Below are 16,115 nucleotides of genomic sequence, written 5' to 3'. Positions count from 1 at the left end.
ATTGAGAGTCCCATATATTAGGGTGTGTTTGTCATTTGTGGGAGATTGTTTCTTGTCTAGCGTATGTGAGCCTGAGAAGACTGTCTGTAAATCGTGAGTTTGTTTTGTTATTTTTGTATGTTCATTTTGAGTTTATTAAATGTTCAAAATGAACAATCTCAATCCTGCTGCATATTGGTCCTCCTTTTCCGACGATGATTTCGCTATATCGTCTGACGACGACGATAAACGTGACAGTTAGAGTTATGAACCTTACACAACCTCTGTCGCCCTGGCTGACCCCTGGCTGTGCTGGTCAGTCAATCAGGGAGAAACGTGATGTCTTTCCCTGTAATGGGTCAGTAGGTCAGACGCATGATCTATGGGGTGCTGAATACCGTAGCCTTACTGTGGGACTTACTGGGTATACTAAATCCCCTTTGCCTCATTATCTGTCCTAGCCAGACCAGCCCAGGCCTCTTGTCTCCCTCCCACCGTAGGATGTTCTTGGTCTTAATGTTGTCATTGTTGTTGATTTTATCTCACTTTTTTGTTTCTTGTGGTCTTTCTTTAACATTTTCTATCTCTTACTCCCCCCTTTCTCTCTCTCTCTCTCTCCCCCCTTTCTCTCTCTCTCTCTCCCCCTTTCTCTCTCTCTCTCTCTCTCCCCCCTCTCTCTCTCTCTCTCTCTTTCTCTCTCTCCCCCCTCTCTTTCTCTCTCTCCCCCCTCTTTCTCTCTCTCCCCCCTCTCTTTCTCTCTCCTCTTTCTCTCTCCCCCCGCTCTTTCTCTGTCTCTCTCCCCCCGCTCTTTCTCTGTCTCTCTCCCCCCGCTCTTTCTCTGTCTCTCTCCCCCCGCTCTTTCTCTGTCTCTCTCCCCCCGCTCTTTCTCTGTCTCTCTCCCCCGCTCTTTCTGTCTCTCTCCCCCCTCTCTTTCTCTGTCTCTCTCCCCCCTCTCTTTCTGTCTCTCTCCCCCCTCTCTTTCTGTCTCTCTCCCCCCTCTCTTTCTGTCTCTCTCCCCCCTCTCTTTCTCTGTCTCTTTCTCTGTCTCTCTCCCCCCGCTCTTTCTGTCTCTCTCCCCCCCCTCTTTCTCTGTCTCTCTCCCCCCTCTCTTTCTCTGTCTCTCTCCCCCCGCTCTTTCTGTCTCTCTCCCCCCTCTCTTTCTCTGTCTCTCTCCCCCCTCTCTTTCTCTGTCTCTCTCCCCCCTCTCTTTCTGTCTCTCTCCCCCCTCTCTTTCTGTCTCTCTCCCCCCTCTCTTTCTGTCTCTCTCCCCCCTCTCTTTCTGTCTCTCTCCCCCCTCTCTTTCTGTCTCTCTCCCCCCTCTCTTTCTGTCTCTCTCCCCCCTCTCTTTCTGTCTCTCTCCCCCCTCTCTTTCTGTCTCTCTCCCCCCTCTCTTTCTCTTTCTCCCCCCTCTCTTTCTCTTTCTCCCCTCTCTTTCTCTCTCCCCCCTCTCTTTCTCTCTCCTCTCTCTCTCTCCCCCCTCTCTTTCTCTCTCCTCTTTCTCTCTCCTCTGTCTCTCTCCCCCTCTCTTTCTCTGTCTCTCTCCCCCCTCTCTTTCTGTCTCTCTCCTCTTTCTCTCTTTCTCTGTCTCTCTCCCCCCGCTCTTTCTGTCTCTCTCCCCCCTCTCTGTCTCTCTCCCCCCGCTCTGTCTCTCTCCCCCCGCTCTGTCTCTCTCCCCCCGCTCTGTCTCTCTCCCCCCTCTCTGTCTCTCTCCCCCCTCTCTGTCTCTTTCCCCCCCGCTCTTTCTCTGTCTCTCTCCCCCCGCTCTTTCTCTGTCTCTCTCCCCCCGCTCTTTCTCTGTCTCTCTCCCCCCTCTCTGTCTGTCTCTCTCCCCCCTCTCTTTCTGTCTCTCTCCCCCCGCTCTTTCTCTGTCTCTCTCCCCCCCTCTTTCTCTGTCTCTCTCCCCCCTCTCTTTCTTTGTCTCTCTCCCCCCTCTCTTTCTTTGTCTCTCTCCCCCCTCTCTTTCTCTGTCTCTCTCCCCCCTCTCTTTCTGTCTCTCTCCCCCCTCTCTTTCTGTCTCTCTCCCCCCTCTCTTTCTGTCTCTCTCCCCCCTCTCTTTCTGTCTCTCTCCCCCCTCTCTTTCTGTCTCTCTCCCCCCTCTCTTTCTGTCTCTCTCCCCCCTCTCTTTCTCTTTCTCCCCCCTCTCTTTCTCTTTCTCCCCCCTCTCTTTCTCTTTCTCCCCTCTCTTTCTCTCTCCCCCCTCTCTTTCTCTCTCCCCCCTCTCTTTCTCTCTCCTCTCTCTCTCTCCCCCCTCTCTTTCTCTCTCCTCTCTCTCTCTCCCCCCTCTCTTTCTCTCTCCTCTTTCTCTCTCCTCTGTCTCTCTCCCCCCTCTCTTTCTCTGTCTCTCTCCCCCCTCTCTTTCTGTCTCTCTCCTCTTTCTCTCTTTCTCTGTCTCTCTCCCCCCGCTCTTTCTGTCTCTCTCCCCCCGCTCTTTCTCTGTCTCTCTCCCCCCTCTCTGTCTCTCTCCCCCCTCTCTGTCTCTCTCCCCCCGCTCTGTCTCTCTCCCCCCTCTCTGTCTCTTTCCCCCCGCTCTTTCTCTGTCTCTCTCCCCCCGCTCTTTCTCTGTCTCTCTCCCCCCCCTCTTTCTCTGTCTCTCTCCCCCCTCTCTTTCTTTGTCTCTCTCCCCCCTCTCTTTCTTTGTCTCTCTCCCCCCTCTCTTTCTCTGTCTCTCTCCCCCCTCTCTTTCTGTCTCTCTCCCCCCTCTCTTTCTGTCTCTCTCCCCCCTCTCTTTCTGTCTCTCTCCCCCCTCTCTTTCTGTCTCTCTCCCCCCTCTCTTTCTGTCTCTCCCCCCTCTCTTTCTCTTTCTCCCCCCTCTCTTTCTCTTTCTCCCCCCTCTCTTTCTCTTTCTCCCCTCTCTTTCTCTCTCCCCCCTCTCTTTCTCTCTCCCCCCTCTCTTTCTCTCTCCTCTCTCTCTCTCCCCCCTCTCTTTCTCTCTCCTCTTTCTCTCTCCTCTGTCTCTCTCCCCCCGCTCTTTCTCTGTCTCTCTCCCCCCGCTCTTTCTCTGTCTCTCTCCCCCCGCTCTTTCTCTGTCTCTCTCCCCCCGCTCTTTCTCTGTCTCTCTCCCCCCTCTCTTTCTCTGTCTCTCTCCCCCCTCTCTTTCTCTGTCTCTCTCCCCCCTCTCTTTCTCTGTCTCTCTCCCCCTCTCTTTCTCTGTCTCTCTCCCCCCTCTCTTTCTCTGTCTCTCTCCCCCCTCTCTTTCTCTGTCTCTCTCCCCCTCTCTTTCTCTGTCTCTCTCCCCCCTCTCTTTCTCTGTCTCTCTCCCCCTCTCTTTCTCTGTCTCTCTCCCCCCTCTCTTTCTCTGTCTCTCTCCCCCCTCTCTTTCTCTGTCTCTCTCCCCCCTCTCTTTCTCTCAATTCAATTTACACTCACACAAGTTCCAAAATTATAGGGACATTTCAAATGTCATTGTCTATACATTGTTCTAACAATGTGCAGTCACTTCACCCCTACCTCAATGTACAAATTACCTCGACTAACCTGTACCCTCGCACATTGATTCGATACTGGTACCTCCTGCATAAAGCCTCGTTATTGTTATTTTATTGTGTTACTTTTAATCATTTTTTTTACACTTTAGTTTATTTGGTAATTATTTTCTTAACTCTTTCTTGAACTACACTGTTGGTTAAGGGCTTGTAAGTAAGCATTTCACGGTAAGGTCTACACACGTGACAAATAAAGTTTGATTTGATGTGCAAAAGGGAAAATAAATCAACATAAATATGGGTTGTATTTACAATGGTGTTTGTTCTTCACTGGTTACCCTTTTCTTGTGGCAACAGGTCACAAATATTGCTGCTGTGATGGCACACTGTGGTATTTCACCCAGATAGATATGGGAGTTTATCAAAATTGGATTTGTTTTTGAATTCTTTGTGGGTCCGGCAGGAGGTTAGGAAGTGCAGCTCAGTTTCCACCTCATTTTGTGGGCAGTGTGCACATAGCCTGTCTTCTCTTGAGAGCCAGGTCTGCCTACGGCGGCCTTTCTCAATAGCAAGGCTATGCTCACTGAGTCTGTACATAGTCAAAGCTTTCCTTCATTTTGGGTCAGTCACAGTGGTCTCTTTTTTTTTTTTAATCTTTATTTTAACAGGGAAAACAGACAGACCTGGATCTCTTTTACGGCTGTTCCCTGTGTAAACATGTTGACATGTACAGTTTTAGGCATACAGACAAGAACATTTCAAACATACAACAAAGACACAATTCAATTCTCTCTCTCCCCTCTCTCTCTCTCTCTCTCTCTCTCTCTCCTCTTTCCTCCTAACCGGAGACGAGCTGAATGACTTATTAGAGTTTCCCTGATAAATGAATCTGATCATCAGATGGGACTCTTGCATCATGAGTGTGAGAGATATTTGACATTACTGATGACGGATGCATTCTCTACACACTCATAATGAGCGCGTATATGAGAGTGTGTGTGTGATTCCTATTGTGTTCTAAATGTGGTCTTTCACTTCTTTGTGACTGTTCTCTTTTTAACCAGACCCATCCCACTATTGCCCTCAGCACAGGGTTTCTGATGACTCAGCTTGTTCTGTCTTAATGCGGGTGACAACACCCATCTAGCATGTACATACATACTTTCCCCTCTCCCATTACTCTCCCCTTAATATCCTCATGCTGGACCATGCTCTCTGGAGCGCAGCACAGCATTCCCACATGTAGGAATTCTGGACTTTCTCATGACTAATGTGTTCTTTGAACGCACTCCATCACACACATGCTCATAGACGGGCACATGGGTACGTGAACACACACACACACACACACACACACACACACACACACACACACACACACACACACACACACACACACACACCAGTGGCTGTTGCTCGGCGACCATCCGGATCAGCCTCAGCAGGTGTTGTTGCTCAGGTGAATCGAGCTGTGACATCATGGCCGCCAGGTTGCCTAGGTGACGATGGATGGCATGGGGCTGTTTGGGGTAGACGGACGGCAGCACGCGTAGGAGCATGTGGTTACCTAGAGGGGGACGACACGGACAGACAGGGTCTAGGTACATGGTGTACGTGACAACGGATTAAAGTCTCACCATTTGTTGTCAATATTCACTCGATGACGTTCATCCTTGAGGAAAAAAATAACGTGTTGCTGTGTAAATGCAAAAATTGACATAATGTGTACCAGAATCCTTCAATATTTTCCCAAGAGAAATTGACCTTCATATCTAAACCATCTTTAAATATCTCATGCATCTGCACAATGTCTTCTGTCTTCAATTAGTAGTTTTATTAGTAGCTTCATCTCTTATGACATCACATGAACACGAACAATGCCTTTTATGTTTACTTTGTAGCTAAATCCTTTTTCAACAAAGTCAGTTGGGATTGGCTGATGTCCTCACAGTAAAAGGGATTGACTGATGTCCTCACAGTAAAAGGGATTGGCTGATGTCCTCACAGTAAAAGGGATTGACTGATGTCCCCACAGTAAAAGGGATTGACTGATGTCCTCACAGTAAAAGGGATTGGCTGATGTCCCCACAGTAAAAGGGATTGGCTGATGTCCTCACAGTAAAAGGGATTGACTGATGTCCTCACAGTAAAAGGGATTGACTGATGTCCTCACAGTAAAAGGGATTGACTGATGTCCTCACAGTAAAAGGGATTGGCTGATGTCCCCACAGTAAAAGGGATTGACTGATGTCCTCACAGTAAAAGGGATTGACTGATGTCCCCACAGTAAAAGGGATTGGCTGATGTCCTCACAGTAAAAGGGATTGACTGATGTCCCCACAGTAAAAGGGATTGACTGATGTCCCCACAGTAAAAGGGATTGACTGATGTCCTCACAGTAAAAGGGATTGGCTGATGTCCCCACAGTAAAAGGGATTGACTGATGTCCCCACAGTAAAAGGGATTGACTGATGTCCTCACAGTAAAAGGGATTGGCTGATGTCCCCACAGTAAAAGGGATTGACTGATGTCCCCACAGTAAAAGGGATTGACTGATGTCCTCACAGTAAAAGGGATTGACTGATGTCCTCACAGTAAAAGGGATTGACTGATGTCCTCACAGTAAAAGGGATTGACTGATGTCCTCACAGTAAAAGGGATTGACTGATGTCCTCACAGTAAAAGGGATTGACTGATGTCCTCACAGTAAAAGGCTGGAGTTAATACAGTAGTATGAGTGGGGTAAACCTGGATGTGATTTATTCTATGGGACAAAACTATGTGAAATTCCTACAGCATGACTGTGTCCAGCATGTTATTATTTTATGTTAAATGTCAAAGCACATCATCTAAAGGACATATGGACTTAGTGAGACCGAGAGAGAAAGAGAGAGAGAGTGGTGGGGGTAGAGAACAATAGAGAGAAAGATGTTGTCCTTTCATCTACTGTATAATAGTTTAAAACTGTTCTGCTTTGGTAAAATCAACACATGTACTTCCTGCCTATAAAACTTGAACGAATTGGATTAATTACAAGGAGACCAAAATAGAGTGTCAGACTGAGAGAATGACAGAGGAGACAAAGAGACAGAGACAAGAGAGCCTTCCAGTCTTCCTGCATGCTGAATATCTGTCGTTATCTACAGGGTCATCTGGAAGCAATCCCAAGGTTCCTTCCTGGGACAATCCTATGAATGGAACACACACTGCGGAGGTGATTCTCATTTTGTGAATGGGGTTCTATTTGCAGTCAACCCTCACTCTGATTGGCTAAGGAAACAGGTGGTACCACAGAGACATGGGATAATAAACACGTGTTGGAAAAGAGGAAGTAGTGAGAGTCCTAACAACTGTGGGCCAGCAATGTGAGAGGAACCTATAATGAAGTGAAGAGGGATTGGACAAAGGTTATGTCATAAATAGAAACCAGGAAGTACACATAGGTCCAATCATTTTCATTCATTCAGTTTAATTGACTGGGAGTTCTATTTGGCCCGACAGTGCACATTTACTTCCTGGAGAATCTATAGATTCCTGACATCTCTGTCCAATCCTCCTTCATCCCATTCTAGTGAGGAGCCAGGAACTGTCTGGACACCAATCAGATGACTAAGGATATGGTCAAGGAACATATTACACTGTCATTACTTTATATTACACTTTACATTTTAACTTGACGGAAACATAGGGCAACAGAAAATTAAAGGATTGTTTTCAATGTGTGTGTGTGCATTGTTAGCTAGCATTGCTACCTGCTACAAAAGACTAATCTGATGGCCATAACTCCTATCAACAAGTTCAATGTCCTTGCCAACATCTGTCTACAGCTTACCTGGAATGGATTGATTTAAAATGATTTAAAATGTTAGCATTGACATTTACTAACTAGTTTAATGCATGACGATTGACTGTATCAAAAGGATTCACATGGGGACACCTGACTGGCTGCACATCAGTGGGAATGTTATGTGGGCTCGTGCCTAGGTCATATATCAACACACCTAATGTCACGACTTCCACCGAAGTCGGCTCCTCTCCTTGTTCGGGCGGCGTTCGACGATCGACGTCGCCGGCTTTCTAGCCATCGCCGCTCCATTTCTCAAATATCCATTTGTTTTGTCTTGTTCCATTACACACCTGGTTTTCATTCCATAATCACTGCATGTATTTAGTCCTCTGTTCCCCTCCATGTCTTTGTGTGTAATTGTTTATCGTTATGTGGATATTGTCAGGCGCTTTACTTTTGCTATGTTCCGTGTTTTTGGCACGTTATTGTTCTTATGTGCTGTCATTTGTGGAACGGAATTAAAGTGCGCCTGTTTGCTACACTCTGCTCTCCTGCACCTGACTTCGCCTCCCGTACACACCCCTAACACCTAATGATAGACACTGGGTAACTACACTGAGTGTACAAACAATAGGAACACCTGCGCTTCCAAGTCATAAACTCAGCAAAAAAAGAAGCGTCCTCTCACTGTCAACTGCGTTTATTTTCAGCAAACTTAACATGTATAAATATTTGTATGAACATAACAAGATTCAACAACTGAGACATAAACTGAACAAGTTCCACAGACATGTGACTAACAGAAATGGAATAAAGTGTCCCTGAACAAAGGGGGGGTCAAAATCAAAAGTATCAGTCAGTATCTGGTGTGGCCACCAGCTGCATTAAGTACTGCAGTGCATCTCCTCCTCATGGACTGCACCAGATTTGCCAGTTCTTGCTGTGAGATGTTACCCCACTCTTCCACCAAGGCACCTGCAAGTTCCCGGACATTTCTGAGGGGAATGGCCCTAGCCCTCACCCTCCGATCCAACAGGTCACAGACGTGCTCAATGGGATTGAGATCCGGGCTCTTCGCTGGCCATGGCAGAACACTGACATTTCTGTCTTGCAGGAAATCACGCACAGAACGAGCAGTATGGCTGGTGGCATTGTCATGCTGGAGGGTCATGTCAGGGTGAGCCTGCAGGAAGGAAGCGTTGAGATTGCCTGCAATGACAACAAGCTCCGTCCGATGATGCTGTGACACACCGCCCCAGACCATGACGGACCTTCCACCTCCAAATCGTTCCCGCTCCAGAGTACAGGCCTCGGTGTAACGCTCATTCCTTCGACGATAAACGCAAATCCGACCATCACCCCTGGTGAGACAAAACCGCGACTCGTCAGTGAAGAGCACATTTTGCCAGTCCTGTCTGGTCCAACAACGGTGGGTTTGTGCCCATAAGCGACGTGCCATTGGAACACAGGAGTGATGGTTGCTGATAATGGGCCTCTGTACGCCTATGTAGATATTCCACAAAATATCAGCTGTTTCCAGCTACAATAGTAATATAGAACATTAACAATGTCTACACTGTATATCTGATCAATTTGATGTTATTTTAATGGACAAAAAAAGTGCTTTTCTTTCAAAAACAAGGACATTTCCAAGTGACCCCAAACTTTTGAACAGTAGTGTACAGTGGGGGAAAAAAGTATTTGATCCCCTGCTGATTTTGTACGTTTGCCCACTGGCAAAGAAATGATCAGTCTATAATTTTAATGGTAGGTTTATTTGAACAGTGAGAGACAGAATAACAACAAAAAAATCCAGAAAAATGCATGCCAAAAACGTTATAAAATGATTTGCATTTTAATGAGGGAAATAAGTATTTGACCCCCTCTCAATCAGAAAGATTTCTGTCTCCCAGGTGTCTTTTATACAGGTAACGATCTGAGATTAGGAGCACACTCTTAAAGGGAGTGCTCCTAATCTCAGTTTGTTACCTCATCATCCAATAGATAACATTTACACTGCCTCCCATGGCAACTCATCATCCAATAGATAACATTTACACTGCCTCCCATGGCAACTCATCATCCAATAGATAACATGTACACTGCCTCCCATGACAACTGTCTGTCTGCTGTGACCCTGTCTGTCTGCTGTGACACTGTCTGTCTGCTGTGACCGGTCTGTCTGCTGTGACCTGTCGGTCTGCTGTGACCTGTCTGTCTGCTGTGACCTGTCTGTCTGCTGTGACACTGTCTGTCTGCTGTGACCTGTCTGTCTGTTGTAACCTGTCTGTCTGCTGTGACCCTGTCTGTCTGATGTGACCTGTCTGTCTGTTGTGACCCTGTCTGTCTGCTGTGACCTGTCTGTCTGCTGTGACCATGTCTGTCTGTTGTGACCTGTCGGTCTGCTGTGACCCTGTCTGTCTGCTGTGACCCTGTCTGTCTGCTGTGACCCTGTCTGTCTGCTGTGACCTGTCTGTCTGCTGTGACCATGTCTGTCTGCTGTGACCTGTCTGTTTGCTGTGACCTGTCTGTATGTTGTAACCTGTCGGTCTGTTGTGACCCTGTCTGTCTGCTGTGACCCTGTCTGTCTGCTGTGACCTGTCTGTCTGCTGTGACCCTGTCTGTCTGCTGTGGCCATGTCTGTCTGCTGTGACCATGTCTGTCTGTTGTGACCTGTCGGTCTGCTGTGACCCTGTCTGTCTGCTGTGACCCTGTCTGTCTGCTGTGACCCTGTCTGTCTGCTGTGACCTGTCTGTCTGCTGTGACCATGTCTGTCTGCTGTGACCTGTCTGTTTGCTGTGACCTGTCTGTATGTTGTAACCTGTCGGTCTGTTGTGACCCTGTCTGTCTGCTGTGACCCTGTCTGTCTGCTGTGACCTGTCTGTCTGCTGTGACCCTGTCTGTCTGCTGTGGCCATGTCTGTCTGCTGTGACCCTGTCTGTCTGCTGTGACCCTGTCTGTCTGCTGTGGCCCTGTCTGTCTGCTGTGACCCTGTCTGTCTGCTGTGACCCTGTGTGTTGTGACCCTGTCTGTCTGCTGTGGCCCTGTCTGTCTGCTGTGTCCCTGTCTGTCTGCTGTGACCCTGTCTGTTGTGACCTGTCTGTCTGATATCATAACATCACTAATACAACCCCAAGACAAATCAACAGAGCAACCGTCGCCAAGCAGCTGCTCAGTCCTGACAACATTCATTATTACATAGTCTTTGATGTTCCTACCTGACCTCCAGTCGCCTCCGCGAACACACACACACACACACACACACACACACACACACACACACACACACACACACACACACACACACACACACACACACACACACACACACACCAGAGTGAAAAATGCAGTAAGAGAGAGATGAGAGAGACATAAAGAGAGAATATTGACAGAAAGATGGATGAGAGAGACATAAAGAGGGTGAGTAAGTGAGCATTCCTAAAGGTGAGAGAGAGAGAATTTATTGGTTTGTCGGGAGCAGAATGTTAAAGCCAGGAGCCAGACGTCTGCAGAACCAAAGACCCATGGGAGATTTACAGTGCTTCTGTGTCCACCCATGTCTGAACACACTTAGTCCATGTGCCCTGAGGCGCACACAAACAAACACACACACACACACACACACACACACACACACACACACACACACACAACTAAAGCCATCTAGCCGTCTACCAGTCATCCATCTATGCCTCAGAGGGCAGTAAACCATTAAAGACGACCACAACAAAACCAGAACCAGCCGCTCACATTAATAACAAGACCTTTAACATGCCTGTCTAATGCTCCACCCCACCTCTCCACCTCACCTCTCCATCTCACCTCTCCACCCCACCTCCACCTCACCTCTCCACCTCACCTCTCCACCTCACCTCTCCACCCCACCTCTCCACCTCACCTCTCCACCTCACCTCTCCACCTACACCTCTCCACCTCTCCACCTCACCTCTCCACCCCACCTCTCCACCCCACCTCCACCTCACCTCTCCACCCCACCTCCACCCCACCTCTCCACCCCACCTCCACCCCACCTCCACCTCACCTCCACCCCACCTCTCCACCCCACCTCTCCACCCCACCTCCACCCCACCTCTCCACCCCACCTCCACCCCACCTCTCCCTCTCACCTCTCCACCCCACCTCCACCCCACCTCTCCACCCCACCTCTACCTCACCACCCCACCTCTCCACCCCACCTCCACCCCACCTCTCCACCCCACCTCCACCTCACCTCTCCACCCCACCTCCACCCCACCTCTCCACCCCACCTCCACCTCACCTCTCCACCCCATCTCCACCCCTCCTCTCCACCCCACCTCTCCACCCCACCTCCACCCCCCTCCACCTCTCCACCCCACCTCTCCACCCCACCTCTCCACCTCACCTCTCCACCTCACCTCTCCACCTCAACTCTCCACCCCACCTCTCCACCCCACCTCTCCACCCCACCTCTCCACCTCACCTCTCCACCTCACCTCTCCACCTCAACTCTCCACCCCACCTCTCCACCCCACCTCTCCACCTCACCTCTCCACCTCACCTCTCCACCCCACCTCTCCACCCCACCTCTCCACCTCACCTCTCCACCTCACCTCTCCACCCCACCTCTCCACCTCACCTCTCCACCTCACCTCTCCACCTCACCTCTCCACCCCACCTCTCCACCCCACCTCTCCACCTCACCTCTCCACCTCACCTCTCCACCCCACCTCTCCACCTCACCTCTCCACCTCACCTCTCCACCCCACCTCTCCACCTCACCTCTCCACCTCACCTCTCCACCTCACCTCTCCACCCCACCTCCACCTCACCTCTCCACCCCACCTCCACCCCACCTCTCCACCCCACCACCCCTCCACCTCACCTCCACCCCACTCTCCACCCCACCTCTCCACCCCACCTCCACCCCACCTCTCCACCCCACCTCCACCCCACCTCTCCACCCCACCTCCACCTCACCTCTCCACCCCACCTCCACCCCACCTCTCCACCCCACCTCTCCACCCCACCTCTCCACCCCACCTCTCCACCCCACCTCCACCCCACCTCTCCACCCCACCTCCACCTCACCTCTCCACCCCACCTCCACCCCACCTCTCCACCCCACCTCCACCTCACCTCTCCACCCCATCTCCACCCCTCCTCTCCACCCCACCTCTCCACCCCACCTCCACCCCCCCTCCACCTCTCCACCCCACCTCCACCCCACTTCTCCACCCCACCTCTCCACCCCACCTCCACCCCCCTCCACCTCCACCCCACCTCTCCACCCCACCTCCCCTCTCCACCCCACTTCTCCACCCCCCCCCTCCACCCCACTTCTCCACCCCACCTCTCCTTCCCACTCAATTCAATTCAATTAAGTGGGAAGGAGAGAGGTGGAGCGGTAGAGACAGGCATATATGTTAAGACATTTTACCTTTCTCTCTCTCATCATAGCTTCTTGTGTGTGTGAGCCATGGGCTGTGGGAGCTCCACTCAAAACACACACACACACACACACACACACACACACACACACACACACACACACACACACACACACACACACACACACACACACACAGCATGTTTCCTTTAGAGATATTAATAGTCAGAATGCTGATACAGGGCCTAATAATTCTCTCTTTTGACAGCCTACACAGGAAAAACCACCCTAAACTCTAACAAGGACTACTGACCTTCTATTCATTACTAAACAAAGAAAACATTTCACAGAAGTCTTCCAGGACAGTCTGTATGAACAGGAACACCTACAGTGGAGGCTAGAAGGGCATGTTAACACCTCACCACTGAGGTATGCTAATGATATTCTGGAAATGAACTGTGGGTGTACAGTACATTCTGCAAAGCTGGTAGCTACAGTACAGTGCCTTATCCTCGTGCAGTGACGTCAAACTCCTAGAGACCTGAGGTCAGTTGCCCCTGAAACAAATGTGTTGGAAGCAGGGCCTTCATACGATTAACTTCAGAGTGCTGGTGGTAGGAGCATAGTATCAAATGACAGGGTTGGTGGGACATGCTAGGGCCCATATCCCATAGGGCCCAGATCCCATATGGCCCAGATCCCATAAGGCCCAGATCCTATAGGGCCCAGATTCCATAGGGCCCAGATCCCATAAGTCCCAGATCCCATAGGGCCCAGATCCCATAGGGTCCAGATCCCATAAGGCCCAGATTCCATAGGGCCCAGATCCCATAAGGCCCAGATTCCATAGGGTCTAGATTCCATAGTGTCCAGATCCCATAAGGCCCAGATCCCATAAGGCCCAGATTACATAGGGTCTAGATTCCATAGGGCCCAGATCCCATAGGGTCTAGATTCCATAGGGCCCAGATCCCATAAGGCCCAGATCCCATAAGGTCCAGATTCCATAGGGTCCAGATCCCATAAGGCCCAGATCCTATAAGACCCATATCCCATAAGGCCCAGATTCCATAGGGCCCAGATCCCAACCAGGATTTGATGTCAATGGCAAGCGATAACTGTATTTAATAAATCATAATTTATGCCAGGATTCAAGAAAACCTTGTTCATTATATTGTGACCCTCCAGAAACAATGTCTAGCATCAGAAACATTAATACTACAGCATTGGGCTAAACATTAAACTCACTTCTATGGGAAGTGATTCTGCAGACTAGAACTATGCCGAGCTCAGCAGAAACACATGACTAGTGTGGTTTGGAGACTTTTATGATCCAAACATTTCAATATGTACCCTATGGATTTCATGAATCATTTCACCCGGGACCTATTCCATACCCATATGTTCATTATATATCAGACATTGGAATTCCCATCTGCAAAAAATATATATATATATATTTTGGAATCTCAACATTTCTGTGTCTTGAGACTCTAATAAACACATTATATAGATAATATTCATTTGAATTTTTGCTTTTTATTTTTAGTTCCCCTTTAACCTATGCTAGTCTGAATCACTATAAAGTAATGTTAACCTATGCTAGTCTGAATCACTATAAAGTAATGTTAACCTATGCTAGTCTGAATCACTATAAAGTAATGTTAACCTATGCTAGTCTGAATCACTATAAAGTAATGTTAACCTATGCTAGTCTGAATCACTGTAAAGTAATGTTAACCTATGCTAGTCTGAATCACTGTAAAGTAATGTTAACCTATGCTAGTCTGAATCACTATAAAGTAATGTTAACCTATGCTAGTCTGAATCACTATAAAGTAATGTTAACCTATGCTAGTCTGAATCACTATAAAGTAATGTTAACCTATGCTAGTCTGAATCACTATAAAGTAATGTTAACCTATGCTAGACTGAATCACTGTAAAGTAATGTTAACCTATGCTAGTCTGAATCACTGTAAAGTAATGTTAACCTATGCTAGTCTGAATCACTATAAAGTAATGTTAACCTATGCTAGTCTGAATCACTGTAAAGTAATGTTAACCTATGCTAGTCTGAATCACTATAAAGTAATGTTAACCTATGCTAGTCTGAATCACTGTAAAGTAATGTTAACCTATGCTAGTCTGAATCACTATAAAGTAATGTTAACCTATGCTAGTCTGAATCACTATAAAGTAATGTTAACCTATGCTAGTCTGAATCACTATAAAGTAATGTTAACCTATGCTAGACTGAATCACTGTAAAGTAATGTTAACCTATGCTAGACTGAATCACTATAAAGTAATGTTAACCTATGCTAGTCTGAATCACTATAAAGTAATGTTAACCTATGCTAGTCTGAATCACTATAAAGTAATGTTAACCTATGCTAGTCTGAATCACTATAAAGTAATGTTAACCTATGCTAGTCTGAATCACTATAAAGTAATGTTAACCTATGCTAGTCTGAATCACTGTAAAGTAATGTTAACCTATGCTAGTCTGAATCACTATAAAGTAATGTTAACCTATGCTAGTCTGAATCACTATAAAGTAATGTTAACCTATGCTAGACTGAATCACTGTAAAGTAATGTTAACCTATGCTAGTCTGAATCACTATAAAGTAATGTTAACCTATGCTAGTCTGAATCACTATAAAGTAATGTTAACCTATGCTAGTCTGAATCACTATAAAGTAATGTTAACCTATGCTAGTCTGAATCACTGTAAAGTAATGTTAACCTATGCTAGTCTGAATCACTATAAAGTAATGTTAACCTATGCTAGTCTGAATCACTGTAAAGTAATGTTAACCTATGCTAGTCTGAATCACTGTAAAGTAATGTTAACCTATGCTAGTCTGAATCACTCTGCAGTAATATTAACCTATGCTAGTCTGAATCACTATAAAGCAATGTTAACATATTCTAGTCTGAATCACTATAAAGTAATGTTAACCTATGCTAGTCTGAATCACTATAAAGTAATGTTAACCTATGCTAGTCTGAATCACTATAAAGTAATGTTAACCTATGCTAGTCTGAATCACTCACACAATTAGCCTAAAGGAGCTCAGCTGAGGTCAAAATTCAGCACTACTGGATGGACAGCTGTAAAGAGCTGCTGTTTAATCAACACAGTAAAGAACAGCTGTAAAGAGCCGCTGTTTAAACAACACAGTAAAGAACAGCTGTAAAGAGCCACTGTTTAAACAACACAGTAAAGAACAGCTGTAAAGAGCTGCTGTTTAAACAACACAGTAAAGAACAGCTGTAAAGAGCTGCTGTTTAAACAACACAGTAAAGAACAGCTGTAAAGAGCCACTGTTTAAACAGCACAGTAAAGAACAGCTGGAAAAGCCGCTGTTTAAACAACACAGTAAAGAACAGCTGGAAAAGCCGCTGTTTAAACAACACAGTAAAGAACAGCTGTAAAGAGCCGCTGTTTAAACAACACAGTAAAGAACAGCTGTAAAGAGCCGCTGTTTAAACAACACAGTAAAGAACAGCTGTAAAGAGCCACAGTTTAAACAACACAGTAAAGAACAGCTGT

The 16,115-nt window shown here is 47.4% G+C and overlaps 1 protein-coding gene across 1 annotated transcript in view; it reads right to left on the bottom strand.

Annotated features, from left to right (window-relative positions):
• LOC106594828 (ventricular zone-expressed PH domain-containing protein) overlaps nucleotides 1-16,115 on the bottom strand; it is a 193,066-nt gene that overhangs the window by 95,014 nt on the left and 81,937 nt on the right. The window contains exon 5 of the mRNA XM_045704029.2: nucleotides 4,805-4,968. Within this exon, the coding sequence (XP_045559985.1) occupies nucleotides 4,805-4,968 (164 nt within the window). The remainder of the gene's footprint in view (nucleotides 1-4,804; nucleotides 4,969-16,115) is intronic.

This window comes from Salmo salar, chromosome 20 (assembly GCF_965601325.2).
Source record: "Salmo salar chromosome 20, fSalSal1, whole genome shotgun sequence".
In the NCBI taxonomy this organism is placed as follows: domain Eukaryota; kingdom Metazoa; phylum Chordata; class Actinopteri; order Salmoniformes; family Salmonidae; genus Salmo; species Salmo salar.
The sequence above is the reverse complement of the archived record's forward strand: the minus strand, read 5'-3'. Positions and strand labels throughout refer to the sequence as shown.